The following is a 22,708-nucleotide window of genomic DNA, read 5'->3' on the forward strand; positions in this document are numbered from 1 at the left end:
CATGAGGAGGAGATGCACTGCAGTACTTAATGCAGTTGGTGGCCACACCAGATACTGACTGTTACTTTTGATTTTGAACCCCCTTTGTTCAGGGACACATTATTCCATTTCTGTTAGTCACATGTCTGTGGAATATGTACAGTTTATGTCTCAGTTGTTGAATCTTGTTATGTTCATACAAATATTTACACATGTTAAGGTTGCTAAAAATAAACAGTTGACAATGAGGACGTTTTTTTTTTTGCTGAATTTATATCCACACTAGGACCAATAGGCATTCTACATACTCAATGTAAGTCAAAAATACTACCATTAGTATGAGTATTTGAACACAGCCCTAGTCATTGCGCTAATGCTAGTTAGCATTAGCTTGTAAAACTACCATCATACTGGATGCAGAGGCATAAAAATGGTATCCATGAGTTCATCTGAATCTGGAGAAGCTAAAATCACAAAGTATCCCTTTAAGACAAGACAGCAAGTCTACTATACATGTCCCCACTGGGACGATGTCAAGATTTTGAGGAGGAAGAGGGGGATAGGTGCCCTACCTGTTGTACCAGTTGAAGAGCAGCCAGTTCATGCCTTCCAGCTGGTACTCTCTCAGCTGATTCCCATTTCGGTAGTCTTTGGACTTGTCCAGCTTCTGCCACTTGTCTGGCTGCGGTCTCTCCTGCTCAGAAAACACACACACACACACACACACACACACACACACACACACACACACACACACACACACACACACACACACACACACACACACACACACACACAGGGATGACTGTCCATCTCAAATAAGAGCCACACACACAGGGATGACTATCCATCTCAAATAAGAGCATCACACACTCACAATGATGACTATCCATCTCAAATAAGAGCCACACACATACACACACACAAACAGAGAAGTCGACTGGACCAGTAATCTACATTGTGTAGATTACACGGGAGGCACTTTCTAATTACACTCACCACAAATTTGTATTCAGGGATCCTCTTGATCTCCTCGAACTCCCGAATCTTCCCTGGGTCCACATCCTCTTGAAGCTCCCATGTAGCCTCCTCATAGGACAGGGAGCACCATTTCACTAGGTAGTGTGTCACCTCCTGTAAACATACACGCACACGGATATAGAGTGACAGTCAGTCAATGAGTCAGTCAGACGCGGATACATACAGAATGTAGCCAGTGAGTCAGATACACTGACTGAAGCAAATGTGCGCGCACACACACACACACACACACACACACACACGCACACTTGCATAAAAAAGGTCAGTGGTGGTGAGTAACTGGCTTTCCCTGTCTCACCTCTCCTGTCTCTGTGTCTGTAGTGATGGCCACCTCCAGAATTCGATCCACCTCTATGTAGTCAGGGTTAAAGAGGTCTTCATCAGGCTACATGGAGGAGTAGACGTCAATCAATATAAATGTGTTTCATGTGATACTTTACATAGCTATAAATGTTTTATGCAAAGTACAAAATGTACACAACCACAAATTTAAAAAAAAACTGTCCCAGAGTAGCCAACAGTACATTTTTATATACAAACATAAAATATCCCCCCAAAAAATTCAGAAAAATGTGAGATGTGAGTAGGCTCACCTCAACAAATATGTGCTTCATTTGGGCCTGCTTAGTCCTGAAGCGCTTGATTTTTTGGTGTATGCGAGGGTCCTTCTCCAAATCCTCTAAGGTTGCCCACTTACAATGCAGGTAGGAACTGTGAGCAAGAGTAAAAGGGGGGGTTCAAGTTATAAATTCAAGGGGAAAAGTATCTCAAGTAGTGTGTACACAATGCACTAAATTAAACTAGTCCAACATTTAAGAAGCAATCCCACAGGCCATAGCATCATATAACATAGATCAACATGAGAAAATCCTCCTTTTGATTGGGCGCAGCTTTGAAAACCTCTCTAGAGCTATCCCATCATAATATGTCATACACAAAGAATTCTTCAAAAGGAATTGGGACTATTTGATGCTACAGAATGTCTGTTATCAGATAACCACTGTCACTGTGGCCTTCCACCTTGCTAAGCACACTTACAAATTTCTGTACTTGACATAGAACTCCTCTGACTCCTCAGGTGTCTCCTCAGGCGATGCCTGGAAAAAAAATAGAAAAAAAATAGAGAAAAACTAAAACATCAACTAAAGTATACAAACATGTTGCTTATCCAGACACCTTGTTGCTAGAGTGTGATACATAAATACACACACACACACACACACACACACACACACACACACACACACACACACACACACACACACACACACACACACTACCAGTTAAACGTTTGGACACACCTACTCATTCAAGGGTTTTTCTTTATTTTTCCTATTTTTTTTACATTTTAGAATAATAGTGAAGACATTAAAACTATGAAATAACACATATGGAATCATGAAGTAACCAAAAAAAGTGTTAAATCCTTGATGACAGCTTTGCACACACTCAGCATGCTCTCAACCAGCTACATGAGGAATGCTTTTCCAACAGTCTTGAAGGAGTTCCCACATATGCTGAGCACTTGTTGGCTGCTTTTCCTTCACTCTACGGTCCAACTCATCCCAAACCATCTCAATTGGGTTGAGGTCAGGTCATCTGATGCATCTCTCCCCTTATTGGTTGAATAGCCCTTACACTGCCTGGAGGTGGGTTGGGTCATTGTCCTGTTAAAAAAAATGATAGTCCCACTAAGAGAAAACCAGATGGGATGGCGTATCGCTGCAGAATGCTGTGGTAGCCTTGCTGTGCCTTGAATTCTAAATAAATCATGACAGTGTCACCAGCAAAGCACCCCCACACCTCCTCCTTTCTTCACGGTGGAAACGACAGATCTGAGATCTGTTCACCTACTCTGCATCTCACAAAGACATGGTGGTAGGAACCAAACATCTCAAATTTGGATTAATCAGACCAAAGACAGACTTCCACCGGTCTAATATACATTGCTCGCGTTTCTTGGCCCAAGCAAGTCTCTTCTTCTTATTGGTGTCCTTTAGTAGTGGTTTCTTTGCAGCAATTCAACCATGAAGGCCTGATTCACGCAGTCTCCTTTGAACAGCTGATGTTGAGATGTGTCTGTTACTTGAACTCTGCATTTATTTGGGCTTCAATTTCTGGTAACTCCAATTTCTGGTAACTCCAATGGCTGGTAACTCCAATGAACTTATCCTCTACAGCAGAGATAAGTCTGGATCTTCTTTTTCTGTGGCGGTCCTCATGAGAGCCAGTTTCATCATAGCGCTTGATGGTTTTTGCGACTGCGCATTTGACTGACCTTCATGTTTTAAAGTAACTAATTGGCTCAAACGCATTGAGGAAAGAAATTCCACAAATTAACTTTTAACAAGGCACACCTGTTAATTTAAATGCATTCCAGGTGACTACCTCGAAGCTGGTTGAGAAAATGCCAAGTGTGTGCAAAGCGGAAAAAGGTCGCTACTTTGAAGAATCTCAAACATAAAATATATTTTGATTTGTTTAACACTTGTTTTGTTACTACACGATTCCATATGTGTTATTTCATAGTTTTGATGTCTTCACTATTATTCTACAATGTAGAAAATTGTCAAAATAAAGAAAAACACTTGAATGAGCAGGTGTCCAAACTTTTAACTGGTACTGAATATATTTTTTTTTTGCCGAGACCTTCGTTTAAGATCCGAGAGACAAGTCACATATCTTCCTCAGATTCTCATCAGATCATCCGACAAGCCTCCAAGGTAGCTAGCTAGCTTGTAATCCTGCAAGTGTAGCTAACCTTATTATTAATAGATGTATGTAATAATTGTTGGCTAAGAAACAGTAAATTTACGCTAGCTAAATAGTTTTTTGGGTTAATATACAGATTAACTGGCTGGTGATGTCATTGAGCACGATATAGCAAGATATACAATTAAAGATATACAATTAAAGTGTCCATGATTTTCAGAAGAGTTTCAAAGGAAGATAAACTGTAGTAGAATGTCATTTTTCATCTGAAGTGACCTTCAGTTGTTCAACAAAATAAATCTTGGCATCCACTGCTGAAAATAGTTATAGGGGAAACGTGTGCGTGTCGGGCGGTGTACCTCTTTCTTCGCAGTACGAACCGACAGGATTTTCTCAATGATGTTTGCCTCATCTTCAGGGGGCTCCTGTGACAGAGGGGAGAGAGGGGATTACTTACGAGTAAGAGTGTGTTTGGCCTTACTGAGGGGGACAGAAGTTGGGCATAGCAGAGAGAGGGGGAGAGGAGAGACTGTGGCGGTGTCCAAAATCTTTGCAGCCAACTACTTACTAAATGTATAAACCATACTAAAAAAATACTATTTAGTAAAATCGTATGCGGTAAGCTACTAGTTCTCAAACCTCTCCTCGGGGACCCCCTGAACTACCTCATCAAGGGCTTGATCATTAGTTGGCAAGTTGAATCAGGTGTGCTAGCTCTGGAATAGATCAAATACATGGAATGTCTGGGCGTCCCCGAGGACTGGTTTAAGAACCACTGCAAAAAGCAACAAACATACAGTCATCCACAATGAGAAGTCATCATCTAATGCGCAATTGGGTTGTTCCCCTCCATTCATTCATTTTGGCACAGCTCCTTCTCTTATCTGATAATCAGCTGTTGTCAAAGGATGATTCTCCTCGGCAATAGCGCAGCGAATTCATACTAGATGAAAAGTCTAAATGAGTATGACATAATCAGCTGTTGTCAAACACGTGTGTCCGAAAAGACAATTCTCTTCCTCAATAGTGCAACGAATTCATACTAGATGAAGTCTGAATGAGTTTTTCAAAATGTAACATAAAACCTTTTTGGCATACACAAAAGGCCTATTAGGATGATAGGAGTATTCAGACATGGCCAAAGACAAGAACAAGATTGCTACCTCAGCCTGCCAGGCGAGAGTGGCAGCGTTGAGGGCAGGGATACGGCCTGTCCCCAGCACGGCGATGGTCTCCCCGTCATCATCTACCACCTTAAAGTCCAGGTCCTCGTTGTACTTTCTGCGCTTCACCTGTCGCCCTGAGCGACGCTTCTACCAGAGAAAAAAGATAGCGGGTGGTCGAGGGGTGGTTTGGGTTAACTTAGTGTAATCGATTCAAGCAATAGCTACTGTACTACGTAGATAAATACTGTATACTGATAAAAAAGTATTACTTGGGGAGTGTCAGCATGATAAGTAAGTAGATTGTGGTGTTAAACAAACCACCGCTTTCAAGTAAATTGAAAATCTAAGAATACAGTACAGGCTACACAAATTATACACACACAGCTATACTAATGTACGCTACCACATAAAAACATTGTAATAGTGAGGTTTTAGAGAAGCAAGTGTCACTCAGCCTATCCTGCACTTCCCCCAGCCCTCATGCTGTTAGTCAGTTCCTCACAGTGTTGTCAAGGGGGTCGATGCTCTCCTCTCCCCCCACGACCAGCGTGGACAGGGAGGCCGCGTCGTCGCTCTCTCCAGCCTCCTGGAGGACAGCCACGCTTTTCCTCTTGCCCTTTTTCTTCTTCTCCACTGGTACCGGCCCTTGTAGGACTTGCTCTCTGTAGAGGCACAGCAGGATTGGCACCATATAAATACTAGAGAATGTCTATTCTAGTAATTTTATTTCTATGGTCGGAACTAGGGAGTGTTTGTAATCCGTACTCAGCTGACCAGTGGGTCATGCCTGCAATGTGTATTTACCGCCTTATCTCCTCACATCTCAGCAGCTATACTAGCAGAGAATACCCACAGCTGGATGAGTGGGACTTTTTTTTTTCTTGGTTATGTTTTTTTTATGTTTTTTTGGGGGTGTGTAGATAAGAGTGCATAGGTTTAAAAAAAAGGTTACCCACAGTATTAATTTCTCAAATCTGTCCTGCAGAGTGATTAGGAAAATACCCCTCACTCTGCTATGGAAATTCCAACCAGACCACAGAATTTTGCTAAATATTAGCACCGGACAAATATTAACTCCCAACTCCCACGACTACATCACCTAAAAAGGTTCAAGGACATGGTACAACCTGGAAAAATCCACCCTTTGGGGAAAATCCAATCTCTCCAACTGAGGGGAGATGAAGCAGTTACAGCAGTGAGTCTGACTTGCAAACATTCCAAACATTTCTTCCAAACTAGAAAAACACAACCATGTCTCTAACTAAATACAACCAAGTCTTTAACCGCAAGAGAACCTGGTTGTGACCCATCAATCGAGAAACAGAGTGAAAGCACTAGCGGTAAAAAGCTCCTCACCTGGGTTTGCGGCCCCTCTGCCTGGGAGGAGATGGGGCGCTCTTGCATTCTGCAGGGGGCTTGGCCAGGGGCGGGGCCTGCACCTTGGGTTTCCTCCCTCTCTTCACCTCTTTTGGTGCCTCTTTCGGCGACTTCACCTCCTTCACCTTGACCTCCAACTTCTTGGGCGCCTTAGACTTGCATGGCAGCAGCTCCTTCCCTTCTTTCTGCTGCCTCTTTTTCTTTGGTTTGTTGTCCTTCTCCGAGCCCTTGTGCTGCCAGGCGGCACCAGGCTCGCCCTTTTTGTCTTTTTTCTTTCGTTTCTTCTTCTTCGCCCGCCGCCCGCCTCCTCCATCGTCCTCCTCGCTATTGAGGGGTGACGAGGGGGCGCAGGGGCTGAGGCTGCCTGAACTAGTGCCCGCCTCGCCCATCCTGGGGTGCTTGGCGTGGGACATGCAGTGATTGATCTGCCCGCCTCCTAGGACCCTGATCTGGTCCTTGGAGCCTAAAGGTCCGCTGGGAAATGGAGTTTGTGCATTTTGGTCAGTGGCAGTAGAGGCTGCTGTAGCTGGAGTGTGCTTTAGTAAGTGGATGGTAGACATCTGGAAGAAAACAAGAAGATGTGTTAATGACTCAATGAAAATACCCAAGATAAAATAATAAAATGGGTGTCATGCCTCTATCTTCCACTCATAATGAGAGTAAACACAACTGTGGGCTTACTGCAAATGCAAATCCAGTCATTGTTCAGAATCAATACACAATGGCTTTAGAAAAATAACTAAATCACCAGATTTTACCACTGGGCTTTCTTTAAGTGTAGTCTTTCTCAGTAAAATTTGGCACATGACAAATGTTCATGTATCAAATTAGAGGTTAAAACCCCAAAGCCTGCAAATCCTCTGGAATATTTAATTCCATTCTCAGAATTCCTTTACGGTTCTGAATTTTTTCAATCCTCTGCATTTCCATGTTCCCCTCTCCCTTCCTCAAATGCACTGCTGGGCTGTCATAATGCAGTTAATTATACGGAGAAATAAAATCTATACCCTTCCCATGACACATTACGACTAGCCCTTGAGATGAAAGATGTCAGTCAAGAGGGCCTGCGCTGGTCTACCAATTCTGTGATATAGTAAAGATGTGCACAACCCTGATGTTGTGGGGGGAGGGGGGAGGCATTATTTGTTATGGGCGTGTCCAGATATTAAACATGATTTTGGCATGCATAGCCATCTGTACACGAGCTGAATCAATCCATTAGTGAAGGTCAAACACACAGGTGAAATCGGCATGCATCACCAGGGTGTCGAGGTCTGACCCAATTTGACTAAATGCGTTCCTCAATGCTTTTGTGTTAATATTGTTACAAAATTATGAGCACATGAAACCATAACTTTAGTCAAGACTCATGCCAAGAGGTTTACTTTTACAGCTACAAAGATACAAAAGCAGACCCAGAACTCATTAAAACTCAAGGACACAAGGTCAGAGAGAAGTCCTTGAGTTTTAATATAGCAACAATATAATGTTCTTATAGCTTCACCAATTGTATCCATGAGCACTGAATCACTTCCAGTAGAGAATTGTGTGTAGAGAAGGCAGATATGGCACGATTCATGTGATATGGGCTAATATCGTCGCAGGCCCATTTTGAGCAACATGTTATTTATAAACCAAGGCAGAGCACATGTGGAGGGGTATATGGGATGACTTAGACATGCAATTTCTGCCGCGCTGCGTTTATTTGCAGCCTGCCTCATGCAGGTATGAGGATAATGTCAATGAAACAGACTCCCAAGCGCCAGTTGGAATCAGGGCTGTTGCCACGGAAACAGGGTCTGTACCAAGCTGCGGGAAGCAGCAACGTAAACACGCAGTCTCTGTGGTAACTCTTTCGTTGCCAGCTCGCGGGACTATTTGGCATTTCCCCCATTTAGCATTTGATTGGACAGACGCTACCCGATCGCCTGCATCGGTCAACAGCTGCTTTTGCCAGTCTTCAGGCTTGGTTGAACCATTGAAAGAGAGAAGGCCAACCACTGTCATTAGGACACAGCCTTGGTCAGATAGTAAAATTCCACACACACACCTTGAATGGAGCTCTTAGGATTGTGAGATGGAAAACACACATGTTCAGCCTTCATGAAAAATAGTGCCACCAAATAGTGGAGATCTCAAAAGTTTAAATTATTAGGTACAAATCGGCCTGGGTCCTCGGGTTAGAAGGGTGAATGACCAGTAGGAGACAGATGTACAGAACACACATTTATTACCACACAACAAACAGACACACATACAGACACAGCAATAGGAAGTAGACTGATGGAATAGATGAAAGTGAAGTGGTTTTCTGTAATGGAATAGAACAGGGAATCTATTACACATCAGCAAAGGCTAATAGCAATTAGGCATGTAGCACAGGCTAACAGTAATAGCACCGCTATGCAACACAATATAAATGACTACGGATTAGCATGTAGCGGCTAATAGCACTGGGCTAGCGAGCAGGACGTAGCACCGTAATCACACTATGTACATTAGCAGTGAACTAGCATAGTATGCAATATGTAAAGACATTAGCAGTACCTGGTGGTAGCAACACAGTGATCTATACAGTATGAACAGGGCCTGCTATAAGGCTAGGCCATAGAAGTAGGCAATAGCATACACTACATTACATTTTAGTAATTTAGCAGACACTCTTATCCAGAGCGACTTACAGTTATTACATTAATCTTAAGATAGCTAAGTGGGACAACCACACCTCACAGTCATATTATGTAAATTGTTACTCAATAAAGTAGCTATCAGCAAAGCCAGATCTAGTAAGAAGGAAAAAAGTAACGAGACCAGAGGTGGCAGAACGGGGAACTCTGGTTTCAGCATAGCCTGAAGGTGGGGAGGGGCAGGTCCTCTTGCTGCTCCGTAGGCAAGTACCATGGTCTTGTAGTGGATGCGAGACTGGAAGCCAGCGGAGTGTACAGAGGAGCGGGGTGACATGGGAGAACTTGGGAAAGTTCAACACCAGGCGGGCTGCAGCCTAAGTTACAGGGGTGTGATGGCACAAACGGGGAGCCCAGTCTACAGCGAGTTGCAGTAGTCCAGACGGGAGAGGACAAGTGCCTGGATTAGGACCTGCGCCGCTTCCTGTGTGAGGTAGGGTCGTACTCTATGGATGTTGTAGAGAATGAGCCTGCAGGAGCGAGTCAATGCTATGATGTTTTCAGTTCTTTGCACTCTGGGAGGGGGACACCCTAGAGTGTTGGAGAGGTCTTGGATCGGGCAGGCCTTCCCAGGGAGGAAGAGCAGCTCCATCTTGTCGAGGTTGAGCTTGAGGGCCGACGTCCAAGCTGAGATATCTGCCAGGCACGCAGGGGGGAAGGAGAAAAAAAGTTGAGTGTCATCCTTATAACAATGATAGGAGAGACCATGTGAGAATATGTTGGAGCAGATTGACTTGGTGTATAGAGAAAAGAGGAGAGGGCTTAGAACCGAGCCCTAGGGGACACCAGTAGTGAGAGTACGTGGTGCAGACACAGATCCTCTCTATGTCACCTCGGTTGAATGACCCAGCTTGAAACCTGACTGCTTAGGGTCAAGAAGATCGTTCTGAGTGAGAGAGTTGGTCAGACAGCACGTGTCACGTTTTTTGGTAAGAAAATAACGAACGGATAATGGTCTGTAGTTTTTGACGTCAGAGGGGTCGAGTGTTGGTTTCTTGAGAAGGGGAGCAACTCTGGACCATTTTTAAGTCAGAGGGGACACAGCCAGTGGTCAGGGATGAGTTGATGAGGGAAGTAAGGATTGGGAAAAGGTCTCCAGAGATGGTCTGGAAAAGGGAGAAGGGGATAGGGTCGAGCGGGCAAGTTGTCAGGCGTCCGGACCTCACTAGTAGCAGGATCTGGAGAGAGATAGAGGGGAGAAAGAGGTCAAGGCGTAGGGTAGTTCTGTGTGAATGGGACAAACGGACTCAATAGGCTGAGTTAATGAGGAAAGGACGTCGTCAACCTTCTTCTCAAAGTGGTTGACAAAGTCATCCGCAGTACGGGAGGAGGGGGGTAGAGGATTAAGGAGGGAGACGGATGTTCGGAGGCAGAAGCTTGAAATTTAGAGCGATAGAAAGTGGCTTTAGCAGCGCATACAGAGGTTGAGAAGAGGGAGTGGAAGGTTGATCGGAAGTTTCGTTTTTCTCAACTTTCGCTCAGCCGCCTGTAGCCCTGTTCTGTAAACTCAAACAGTCACTCAGCCAGGAGGGGAGAGCGGAGCCGTCCGGGAGGAAAGGGGACAGTGCGAGTCATAGGACGCGGAAAGGAAGGAGAGTAGGGTCGAAGAGGCGGAAGGATATAGCAGACGGGAGATAGAAGAGGAGAGAAGAGGAGAAGAGTAGTGGGAGAGAGACAGCGAAGATTGCAATGGGGCATGGCCATCTGGGTTATGGGCTGAGTAGCTAGAGGCAGACAGAAAAGGAAACAAAGTAGTGATCAGAGACCTGGATGGGGGTGAGATTAGTAGGTGAACAGTCTGTCGTAAAAGAGGAGGTCAAGCGTATTGCCTGCCTTGTGATTGTGAGGTCAAAAGAGGCAAGGAGGGGAAAGAAAGAGTTGGGAAGAAATGAATCGACGGTAAAGGTTGCATGTGCTTCATTATATAGCAAGTGAACTCCTGATACAGGGCATTCGGAAAGATATTCAGACCCCTGCACATTTTGTTGCATTAGAGCCTTATTCTAAAATTGATTAAATAATTATTCTACACACAATACCCCATGATGACAAAGTGAAAACAGGTTTAGATTTCTTTGAAAATTTAAAAATAAAAAACAGAAATAACATATTTACATAAGTATTCAGACCTTTTGCTATGAGACTCAAAATTGAGCTCAGGTGCATCCTGTATCCATTGATCATACTTGAGATGTTTCTACAACTTGATTGACGTCCACCTGTGGTAAATTCAATTAATTGGACATGATTTGGAAAGGCACACCTGTCTATATAAAAGGTCCCACAGTTGACAGTGCATGTCAGAGCAAAGATCAAGCCATGAGGTCAAAGGAATTGTCAGTAGAGCTCCGAGACAGGATTGTGTCGAGGCACAGATCTGGGGAAGGGTACTAAAAAAATAAAAAATAAATTGTTACCCTTCCTCTGCAAAGTGAAAAGGTGTCCCAGAGTTTGTGAGTTAGAGAGAGCGGAGAGAAAATGCCCAGTAGCACTGTAAGGGTTTTCTACAATTCATATAGCCTAGACAGAAAGTCATTAATAGGACATGAAAACATACCATGGTACAGTGGTTTCTCCTCTAAAAGTTTTGCGACTATGCTGCGGTACTTAGAGGTCATTTGTGATTTAATACGGTACCCTGTGTGCCACCACTTCATTGCTCCAGACCAGCGCAAGGGGGAGTTGATTACAAGGGGGAGCACTGATTATGCTTTTGGGTCTACTGTGTCTAACTGACAATGAATGGGCGACATAAACCTAAAACAGAAACTGATAATTGTGCACGACTTCAGTATTACTTACTAAAACTGTTGTTACAATAAGGTTTTTATTATTTTACTCTTACTGTAGTAGTGTAGCCCACTCCCGACCGATCACGTTGTACAAAAATCAAAATCTCCTAAATATATTATTTTTACACAAAGCGATTATTAATTTAGAATTATATAAAAGCCCATTGGATATTCTCACAGATATATTATTAACCCTGTTATTATCAGGACAATATATATTGGTCATATTGGTAATGGCTCCCGAGTGGCGCACAATGGGATTGCCTTGCAGTTCTCCAGCTGTATCCCCTATTCTGTATCACAGCCGACCGTGATTGGGAGTCTATAGGATGGCGCACAATTGGCCCAGCATTTCTCTCCCTCTAAAAACAGAAATAAATGTTTTGGCCTTCAAATATTATTTTGGCCTTTATACAGATTACAAATTGCACACTTTAGTTAAAAAAGGTTTGAGGCCATTTTGGAGACTCTGTATTTTGATACTTCGTGGAAGGGGCCTCTCCAGTGGCACGGCTGTCTAAGTCACTGCATAGCAATGCAAAATGAGTTGCTACAGATACCTGTGCCGGCCGCCACTGGGAGACTCATGAGGCGGCTTTTGGTTTGTATTTAGAAATCTTCCAATAATCCGATCCTCTATATGTAATTATTGGCAGAGAGTCACGTCATATTTTTTGACACTCTGTAGGGCTACCATAAGCGACATGAATCTTACTAGTGTTGAGTAATGTGCTGTTAAAAGTGGTGGTCTTATTTAAAGATCATATTGAAGTTAGAAGCAATAGCCTACAACGTTTTGCACTGCATGCATGGGGACTGGTCTTGATAAATCAATGAGATGTTTTATTTTGACTGAATCTCTGTTCAGGTCTTGGTTAGTGTATAAATGTTAAGCTCTTAGTGTAACCTTTATTTACCTAGGCAAGTCAGTTAAGAACAAATTCTTATTTAGAAAGGACAGACTACTTCTTCCTCCCCATCGGGGAATTGAACCCGTCTCCCACGTGCCCGCACGACACGGGGATTCTTTAACTAAATAGCCCAGTACTGTAGCCTACTCCCGACCGTCACATTATACAGCGCCATATTTTCTGTTCCATCCTAACGGAAATCCAGAGGGTTTTTCGTTTTTCTTGGAATAGAAACACCATAATATTAACCAAATTAACTAAGCAAAATCTCTTAAAATTAGTCCCATATACAATGTTCTTACAAAAAAAGTTTTAAATTCTCTAGTTCAACAACTAATGAAGGCTATCAAATGCTTCTCAAAGATGCCCTCATGGTCAAACTAGCACTAACTAGCATTAATGGTACCAGTGCTTGGCACTTAAATAACGTGCCATAGAATTTTGCGGCACCACGCAAGCTGTGCTGCAGTACGCTGCAACTTTTAAAGGACGAACCACTGCACTTATGATGTAAATGACACCTACTAAAGGTGTCCACATGCTTTTCAGACAAAACAGTTTGTGCACATATTATGACGACATTTAGTGACGTTTTCGTTCGTTTTGGACTTCGGCAAGGGTTTTTCTGGCTGTTCAGGCACACTATATTTTTCACCAGGCAAGCAGAAGTCAGTAGCCGAAGTCTACGCCCCATCATCAGCGATTGGTCAACAGTAGGGATTCCTCAATGAAGTGCATGTTGTTATTCAATGAGAGATGACTCGTCCTCGTGCAAATGTTTTCACTTGAGAAAAACTGCACAAACATCCAAGTCAGATGCAAAATTGCGTGACTAAGATCTCCTCGGGCAAAAACGTCAAAATGAATGACAGATTGTCACTTTTTTTTTTTTTTCTCAAGCACTCGTTCGGTTCGGTTCGCCTAGCCAAGCTCAACTAGGCGCCAGCCGAACTGAGGTCTTAACCCACTCATAGAACGTTCACCAGTTTGCAAACAATGGGCAAGGCTGCAAACAGCCAAACTGGCAGCGCAAAAACTGAAAAATACAAAAAAAAAACATGGCTTTTTGTCTGAGACAAAATAATATTCCTTCATACCACTTCCTTCCATGACTTCGGTCTGTCACTATCCCTGTCAAATCCATCCAGGCTCCTGTCTCCAGAACCACAAAGCTGCCGGCACACTGTTCTGAGGCTTCATGGCTCTACGTATCCCATGTACTAGCGACTGCACACACACACACAAACAAACGCACGGCGGCACGCACACGCAGCCCCTAGTGACGTGCTGCAGTGTACTCGCATGCAAGCCAACTCTGTCGACCACACAGAAGCTGCCTGCAATCAAATTCCCTATGAATCAATACAGCCTTCTGAGCTGTCGATCGCCACAACTGCAGCCAGGTCAATGTTTCCCCCATGCTACCTCCCTAAAGACATTGGGTATTCGGACACAGCCATACTACATACTATTTACTCATTGTTGCACACTATTTAGCACGTACAGTTTAGTAAAAATGATACAGTATGCCACGGCCTGCACTGCAGTATTTTACTTTATTTAACTAGGCAAGTCAGTTAAGAACAAATTCTTATTTACAATGACAGCCTACCAAAAGGGGAAAAAAAGCCTCCTGATGGGACAGGGGCTGGGATAAAAAAAATTATACAATTTAATTAAAATATAGGACAAAACAAGCATCACGACAAGAGAGACAACACAACATAAAGAGAGAGACCTATAAGACAACAACATAGCAAGGCAGCAACATATGACAACACAGCATGGTAGCAACACAAAAAACATGGTACAAACATTAATGGGCACAGACAACAGCAAAGGGCAAGAAGGTAGAGACAACAATACATCACGGAGTAGCGGCTCCTGATTGGCTAAGTAGTTGCGGCACGGCCGGTGTGGGTGGAGTTTTCCATATTCAACAGACATGCATCGCACTAACCAGCCTGAAAATAGCTAATTTCCAATTTGATTAATTTCTCTAAACTTTGAATATAATAGGAATGGAGTTATAGGCATAATTACACATTTGACCTATAACGTAGCAGACCATGAATCCCATCAGTCATTTTTTTTAAAATAGGATAGAAGACAGAAACAGATCATTTGGTTCCATTTCAACATATTTATTAGTGAAACCAAACTGCCACAACATATTAATTAAATCAAAGCCTAGTACACACACACACACACACACATCAAAACGTTTCAAATATTAAAATCAAAATGCTATTGCACAGAAAAATGTTGATAGTCAGGTGCATCGCAAACTCAGAACCGCCAGACTGCAACCTAATAAAAAAGTAAAGCACTGATCATTGGAAACAAGATCAGAACGACTGCTAAGGCTTGATCCATACATGAAAATAGGTAGATTAGCCTACCAAACTAAAACAATCCATATGCCTGATTAACATGACATCAATAACGCAGCTACATCCCGAGTCACTGGTGCCGACACATTCAGAAATCAAAAGATGTTTTAGTGTTTCGTTTTAAAGCTCTGACAAGAGAACAAGGAATACTTTTCAGTGAGAAAACAGAAAATAACACTTCTGTTTTCAAAGATGAAGCTAGCCTGTGATGCAATACTCATGATCATTTTAAAGAGAACAAAAGCTACTTAGCATACATTTGAACACCAAGGTAGAAGCTTCGGGTATCTCCCCAATTAAGTTTGGCTACTTGAAGAGAACTAGGGCCTATCACTCGCAGCACACCTCTTCTAATGCATTGTGGAAAAGTGTGCATCGAATTCTACTACTGCGCATTCGGAAAGTATTCAGACCCCTTGACTTTTTCCACATTTTGTTATGTTACAGCCTTATACCCAAAACTAATTCCCACAATCAATCTACACACAATACCCCATAATGACAAAGCAAAAACAAAATAAAAACTGAAATATATCATTTTACACAAGTATTCAGACCCTTCACTCAGTACTTTGTTGAAGCACGTTTGGCAGCGATTACAGCCTAAAGTCATTGTCACGGGGCCTCCCGGGTGGCGCAGTGGTCTAGGGCACAGCATCGCAGTGCTAGCTGTGCCACCCCAAAAAATTATTGGTCACATACACATGGTTAGCAGATGTTAATGCGAGTGTAGCGAAATGCTTGTGCGTCTAGTTCCGACAGTGCAGTCATATCTAACAAGTAATCTAACTATTTCACAACTACCTTATACACACAAATATAAAGGGATGGAATAAGAATATGTACATATATTTATATGGATGAGAGATGGCCGAGCAGCATAGGTAAGATGCAATACATGGTATAAAATACAGTAGAAACATATGAGAAATGCAAGATATGTAAACATTATTAAAGTGTCATTAAAGTGACTAGTGATCCATTTATTAAAGTGGCCAATGATAGCGATGGCGGTTGCATCATCTATGGACCTGTTGGGGTATGCAAACTGAAGTGGGTCTAGGGTGGCAGGTAAGTCTGGAGGTGATTTGATCCTTGACTAGTCTCTCCAAGCACTTCATGATGACAGAAGTGAATGCTACGGGGCGATAGTAACTTAGTTCAGTTATCTTTGCCTTCTTGGGTACAGAAACAAGGGTGGTCATCTTGAAGCATGTGGGGACAGCAGATTGGGATAGGGAGCGATTGAATAACTACACTGTTTATATTCAGCCATATTCCCAGACATCTTTCCATGGTTGAATGCTGTCTCTTGGGAATGACGCTACAAGCTTGGCTCACCTGTTTTTGGGGAGTTTCTCCCATTCTTCTCTGCAGATCCTTTCAAGCTCTGTCAGGTTGGATGGGGAGCGTCGCTGCACAGCTATTTTCAGGTCTCTAAAGAGATGTTTGATCTGGTTTAAGTCTGGGCTCTGGCTGTGTGCTTAGGGTCGTTGTCCTGTTGGAAGGTGAACATTTGCCCCCGTCTGAGGTCCTGAGCACTCTGGTGCAGGTTTTCGTCAAGGATCTATGTACTTTGTTCTGTTCAGCTTTCCCTCAACCCTGAAAGTCCCTGCCGCTGAAAAACATCCCCATAGCATGATGCTGCCACCATGTTTCACAGTAGGGATGGTACCAGGGTTCCACCAACCAGACGTGATGCTAGGCATTCATGCCAAAAAGTTCAATCTTAGTTTATTCAGACCAGAGAATCTTGTTTTCTCATGGTTTGAAAGCCCTTTAGGTTTGAGACCCCGTTTAAAACAGCCATCGGTTTCCCGTATAAATTTACAATGCAGCTGTGCTGCTGCCAGCAATGATTTGCGTCTCATCCCTTTCAGATGGTTAAGCACTGCACGTGTTACCATTAACGTACCTAAATTTCACCTCGCAGTTTGCATTTCCTTCTCATTTCGCTTCTCAAAGTATTGCCATAAAGGACTTTGCTGTTGTTGCTTGCCTTTCTCTGCCATTTTTCCAGCAGTGTTAATGATGATGATGTAGTTGTGTAGAGTCAACTCCAAAATAATTGATTCCTCGACTCTCATTTCTGAGTGTCAAGATTTCATTCCACTCGGAATCGACTCCTAAGATTCAGTATTTTTGGAGCGGATGAGACTGATTAGTTGCCATAGTTCCGAGAACACAGATACTTGCATCTTTCATAGCGAGCTAGCTAGGGACAGAGAGAGAGGGCAGGGACACAGTACAGGCACATATTGACATTCATATTGCACTGTACAGCTTTACCTACAGATTGGGGCTCAATGAAATGGGGTAAAGCTGTAAAGTGTAATACGAATGTCAATGCTGCCGCGTAAGTGGTAAGGTGATGAAAGCATGGACAGCATGGATATCCTTGGAAAAAGTGACATTTGGAAATAAAACTGCACACCTCTTGAATTATGAGTTATTTGACAAAAGTAAGTGTAATAGAAACAGTAGAATGTGCTCCTTCACATACTTTATAGAAATCAAAGTGATGACCCTTTCCCTGCATCTGTAAATAACAAGATGCCCCCATCTTTTCATGTACAATTTGACAACTGATAGGGCCTAATATTGTCACTCATCAGATTTTTGTCCATTTAAATCTTGTCTATAGGCCAACTCTTATTATGAGTGAAATTAGTTGTGATATAGTTTAGGTGTTGTTTCGACGGGCCGGCTGCGCAGGCTGACTGGCATCGTTCGTTTCCCACAAATCAAGTTGGATAGAGTCGAGGATATGTTTTGCATTATTCTAAAGGCCCACTCTAACACATACCATGTTTTTTGTTTCCCTTACAATAAATTATATTAAAGAGTTACAGTAATTAAAACAGTCCTGTAACAGCTTATTTTTACAAAGTAAAATGTAAAAGAGAATGGTATCAACCCCCAAGGCGCGTTTCAAATTATTTGCTGCTGATGAAGGCATAAACTCATTATTACACTATTGTCTTTCTAAATTAAAATCAAACTCTTCGCCCTCCTTATCATTCAGTTATGCCTAATTTAAATTAAATTATCTCCAATTCATCTATTTGTCATTCATTCAGTGAGGAGTGAGAGACGAATTAGCCCCTGGCTGGGTACCACAGCCTACAGCACATTGGGTTGGCAGGTTAAGTTAGGAACAGGTAAAAAGGCTCTAAATACTCTGTTTGTGATTTCAAAATTCTGACAAATAAGCAGTGTAAAATACAAACATTTAGGAACAGTCAGGGAAGGGGGTGATTTTTTTTTGTACAAAATCAAAACGTCAGTGGCCATTCTAGTGTTAATATGCCAAGTCATTCATAACAAATTTCGAGAAAATATAACATTTGGGCTTCTACAACAAACAATAAGACCGGAGTGTCCGTTATAAAACTGGACTTTGGCTATTGTCCCAGATCATTTACCAGAGAGAAAAAATATATATAATAATAATAATCATTCTGACCAGCTATTTTGTGCTGCTTTGGTGAAACTTAGCTCTGTATACATTGTCCTCTTGCTTTGTGTAAAACAACACATTCATTGAAATAGGCTATAATAAATATATGGGCAATATACTCAGAATGTCAACCTTGAACAGTGGCAGCCTGATCCAATTCTGATCGAAGTAATTGTTTGATTGTGATTTTTTACTTGTCCATTCGGACATCTGAAATCTGGTTGTTCAAGTATTTTTTGGGGGGACTTGCCCCTGGACAAGCGGGTAAGCCTTAATGTCAAGTCCTGATGTCCCAAAGGAAGGAAGGCAGGCGACAAACTTAGGGCCAAAATAAGCCAATAGAAATGCATTGGGTTTATTTTGGACAGGTTTTGGTTTACACACATACCAAGCCCCTCCCCCTGCCACTCACAACAACAAAGATGAGAAATCACTTCTTCCTCTCTGGCAAGTGGTTTCAACAGGCTATTTCCATTTGAGGTTTGATCCAACAGAACCGGTCATATTATTTTACTGTAATAGAGGGGAAGTTAACCTTTCTAACGATACCCTTTTTAATTCTCAAGGGAGGAGTGGAGCGAGAGGAAAGTGGAAGGAGAGGAAGAAGAGAACCTCACCCGTGTACCACACAGCTTACTTTGAATGTGGATTCAGACACCTTTACTTTTTCCATATTTTGTTAATTTATAACCTTATTCTAAAATGGATTAAAATCGTTTTTTTCTCCTCAATCTACACACAATACGCCATCATTTTGGCAAATGTATAAAACATTACAACTGAAATATCACATTTACATAAGTATTCAGACCATTTACTCAGTATTTTGTTGAAGCACCTTTGGCAGCGATTGCTGCATTGGGTCTTCTTGGGTATGACGTTACAAGCTTGGCACACCTGTATTTGGGGAGTTTCTCCCATTCTTCTCAGCAGATCCTCTCAAGCAAGCTCTGTCAGGTTGGATGGGGAGCGTCGCTGCCCAGCTATTTCAGGTCTCAAGAGATGTTCGATTGATCGGGTTCAAGTCCGGGGCTGAGTGCCACCCAAGGACATTCAGAGACTTGTCCCAAAGCCACTCCTGTATTGTCTTGGCTGTGTGCTTAGGGTCGTTTTCCTGTGTCCCCATAGCATGTTGCTGCCACCACAGGGATGGAGTTTCATCAGACCAGAGAATCTTGTTTCTCATGGGCAGAGGAGTCCTTTAGGTGCCATTTGGCACACTCCAAACTCATGTGCCTTTTACTAAGGAGTGGCTTCCGTCTGGCCACCCTACCATAAAGGCCTGATTGGTGGAGTGCTTCCAGAAGGACAACCATCTCCACAGAGGAACTCTGGAGCTCTGTCAGAGTGACCATCGGGTTCTTGGTCACCTACCTGACCAAGGCCCTTCTCCCCCAATTGCTCAGTTAGGCTGGGCGTCCAGCTCTAGGAAGAGTCTTGGTGGTTCCAAAGTTCTTCCATTTAAGAATGATGGAGGGCACGGTGTTCTTAGGGACCTTCAACGCTGCAGAAATGTTTAGTTACCCTTCCCCAAATCTTTCCAACACTTCTCTCCTCGATAATCAGCTGATAAAAAAAAGTTATGGACATGTTACTAGTATTTGTTTCCCATTTTAATGATTGTCAATTTCATCTTCATACTAGCATAGCTGTCCAATTCAAACTTTCCTTTTCAATTCATTATCTTATAACCTACTTTCAGCTAAGCCTAAGGTAGGCCTTGCTTTTTTTAAATACATTTTAAGGACAGGAGAAATATTTGATTGTGCCTGACATACGCTGGTGGCCTTGATTGACAGGTGCTTTTACTGGGGTGTGCGCGAGTTCGTTGATTCTTTCTATAAGCCTATATGTCCATTGTCTCCTAAATGCTCACGTCATGATTTCATCTTGTAAAAGGCTATTTTCAGTAGTTTTGTCTACATTATGCATCTTAATACGGCATCCTCTCTTTGAAGAAAATATTCAATGCCATGGCCATTGATTGACCGCAGCAGCAGAAGGGTTTGTGACTGTATGCAAATATTTCGGGAAACATTTTTGAAAACCCATCGGAGTTTGTTTGAATGATTTTCTGCGTTGAACTAAGATCTTTATTCAAAATATATACAGTACCAGTCAACATTTTGGACAAACTTACTCATTCAAGAGTTTTTCTTTATTTCTACATTGTAGAATAATAATGAAGACATCAAAACTATGAAATAACACATATGGAATCATGAAGTAACCAAAAAAAAAGTGTTAAACAAATTAAAACATATTTTAAATTCTTCAAAGTAGCCACCCTTTGCCTTGATGACAGCTTTGCACACTCTTGCCATTCTCTCAACCAGCTTCACCTGGATTTTCTTTTTGAACAGTCGTCTTGAATGAGTTCCCACTTATGCTGAACAATTTTTGGCTGCTTTTCCTTCGCTCTGCGGTCCAACTCATCCCAAACCATCTCAATTGGGTTGAGGGTCACGTGATTGTGGAGGCCAGGTCATCTGATGCAGCACTCCATCACTCTCCTTCTTGGTCAACTACCCTTACACAGCCTGGAGGTGTGTTGGGTCATTGTCCTGTTGAAAAGAAAATGATAGTCCCATGCGTGGCCATGCACGCCTCCAACTCAATCATCAAGTTTGCAGACGACACTACAGTGGTAGGCTCGATTACCAAAAACGACGAGACGGCCTACAGGGAGGAGGTGAAGGCTCTCGGAGAGTGGTGTCAGGAAAATAACCTCACACTCAACGTCAACAAAGAGATGATTGTGGACTTCAGGAAACAGCAGAGGGAGCACCCCCCTATCCACATCGACGGGACCGTAGTGGAGGGGAGAACGTTTTAAGTTCCCCGGCGTACACATCACGGACAAACTGAATTGGTCCACCCACACAGACAGCGTGGTGAAGAAGGCGCAGCAGCGCCTCTTCAACATCAGGAGGCTGAAGAAATGTGGCTTGTCACCAAAAGCACAATAGAGAGCATCCTGTCGGGCTGTATCACCGCCTGGTACGACAGCTGCTCCGCCCACAACCGTAAGGCTCTCCAGAGGATAGTGAGGTCTCCACAACGCATCACTGTTGGCAAACTACCTGCCCTCCAGGACACCTACACCACCCGATGTCACAGGAAGGCCATAAAGATCATCAAGGACAACAACCACCCGAGCCACTGCCTGTTCACCCCGCTATCATCCAGAAGGAGAGGTCAGTACAGGTGCATCAAATCAGGAACCAAGAGACTGAAAAACAGCTTCTATCTCAAGGCCATCAGACTGTTAAACAGCCACCACTAACATTGAGTGGCTGCTGCCATACATGTAAAAAAAAATGTATCACTAGCCACTTTAAACAATGCCACTTAATATAATGTTTACATACCCTACATTACTCATCTCATATGTATATACACTGTACTCGATACCATCTACTGCATCTTGCCTATGCCGTTCTGTACCATCACTCATTCATATCTCATTATGGACATATTCTTCATCCCTTTACACTTGTGTGTGTATAAGGTAGCTGTAGTGAAATTGTTAGGTTTGATCACTCGTTGGTTATTACTGCATTGTCGGAACTAGAAGCACAAGCATTTCACTACACTAGCATTAACATCTGCTAACCATGTGTATGTGACAAATACAATTTTATTTGAAACCGGAAAATGTAAGCTACAATAGGAAATATTGTAAGCTAACTGAGGAAATATTGACGTAACACAAACAGTCATATTTAGACAGCTCTCGGCTGACAGAAACCACAATATTAATTAGTTAATAGCAAGTTAATAGCAATTACTATTTATAATTAATCACATCACGGGTGAGCTCAACATTGATCAAAATAATTGAGTAAAACACTTTATAGAAATCTAAAGTAATCTGACAATGGGTAGATAGTGCGCGCAGCCTTGTTGGTTTTTCCCGTCAACAAAAAATAAGAGACTAGATGAGTTTGGTCTGTTTGCAGTTTGCATGTTGGAGGGGGTGTGTCGTCTACGATCATTCACTTCCCTTCATTCACTTCCGGAAGTTTACTTGAAAGATGAGTGAGCCATTCCTTCACCTCATTATAACATTTTGGTCTCGCAGATTACGTGACACCCTGAACGCATTGTATAATGGCACCACACATAGCTTAGCATTAGCTCATCATAATCAGTACAACCTTCAAAAAAGTATTTTAAGCACATAGGTTGCC

General features: G+C 42.6%; 1 protein-coding gene across 2 annotated transcripts in view; it reads right to left on the reverse strand.

Annotated features, from left to right (window-relative positions):
- LOC139370694 (chromodomain helicase DNA binding protein 6) overlaps positions 1-22,708 on the reverse strand; it is a 106,299-nt gene that overhangs the window by 70,595 nt on the left and 12,996 nt on the right. For both annotated transcript variants that reach the window (XM_071110324.1, XM_071110323.1), the window contains exons 3-11: positions 6,255-6,835; positions 5,401-5,560; positions 4,896-5,045; positions 4,092-4,157; positions 2,059-2,117; positions 1,614-1,731; positions 1,319-1,405; positions 979-1,113; positions 552-673 (exon numbers count right to left, since the gene is read on the reverse strand). In XM_071110324.1, the coding sequence (XP_070966425.1) occupies positions 552-673; positions 979-1,113; positions 1,319-1,405; positions 1,614-1,731; positions 2,059-2,117; positions 4,092-4,157; positions 4,896-5,045; positions 5,401-5,560; positions 6,255-6,835 (1,478 nt within the window). The remainder of the gene's footprint in view (positions 1-551; positions 674-978; positions 1,114-1,318; positions 1,406-1,613; positions 1,732-2,058; positions 2,118-4,091; positions 4,158-4,895; positions 5,046-5,400; positions 5,561-6,254; positions 6,836-22,708) is intronic.

The sequence above is a fragment of the Oncorhynchus clarkii genome, chromosome 17, assembly GCF_045791955.1.
Source record: "Oncorhynchus clarkii lewisi isolate Uvic-CL-2024 chromosome 17, UVic_Ocla_1.0, whole genome shotgun sequence".
Lineage (NCBI taxonomy): Eukaryota > Metazoa > Chordata > Actinopteri > Salmoniformes > Salmonidae > Oncorhynchus > Oncorhynchus clarkii.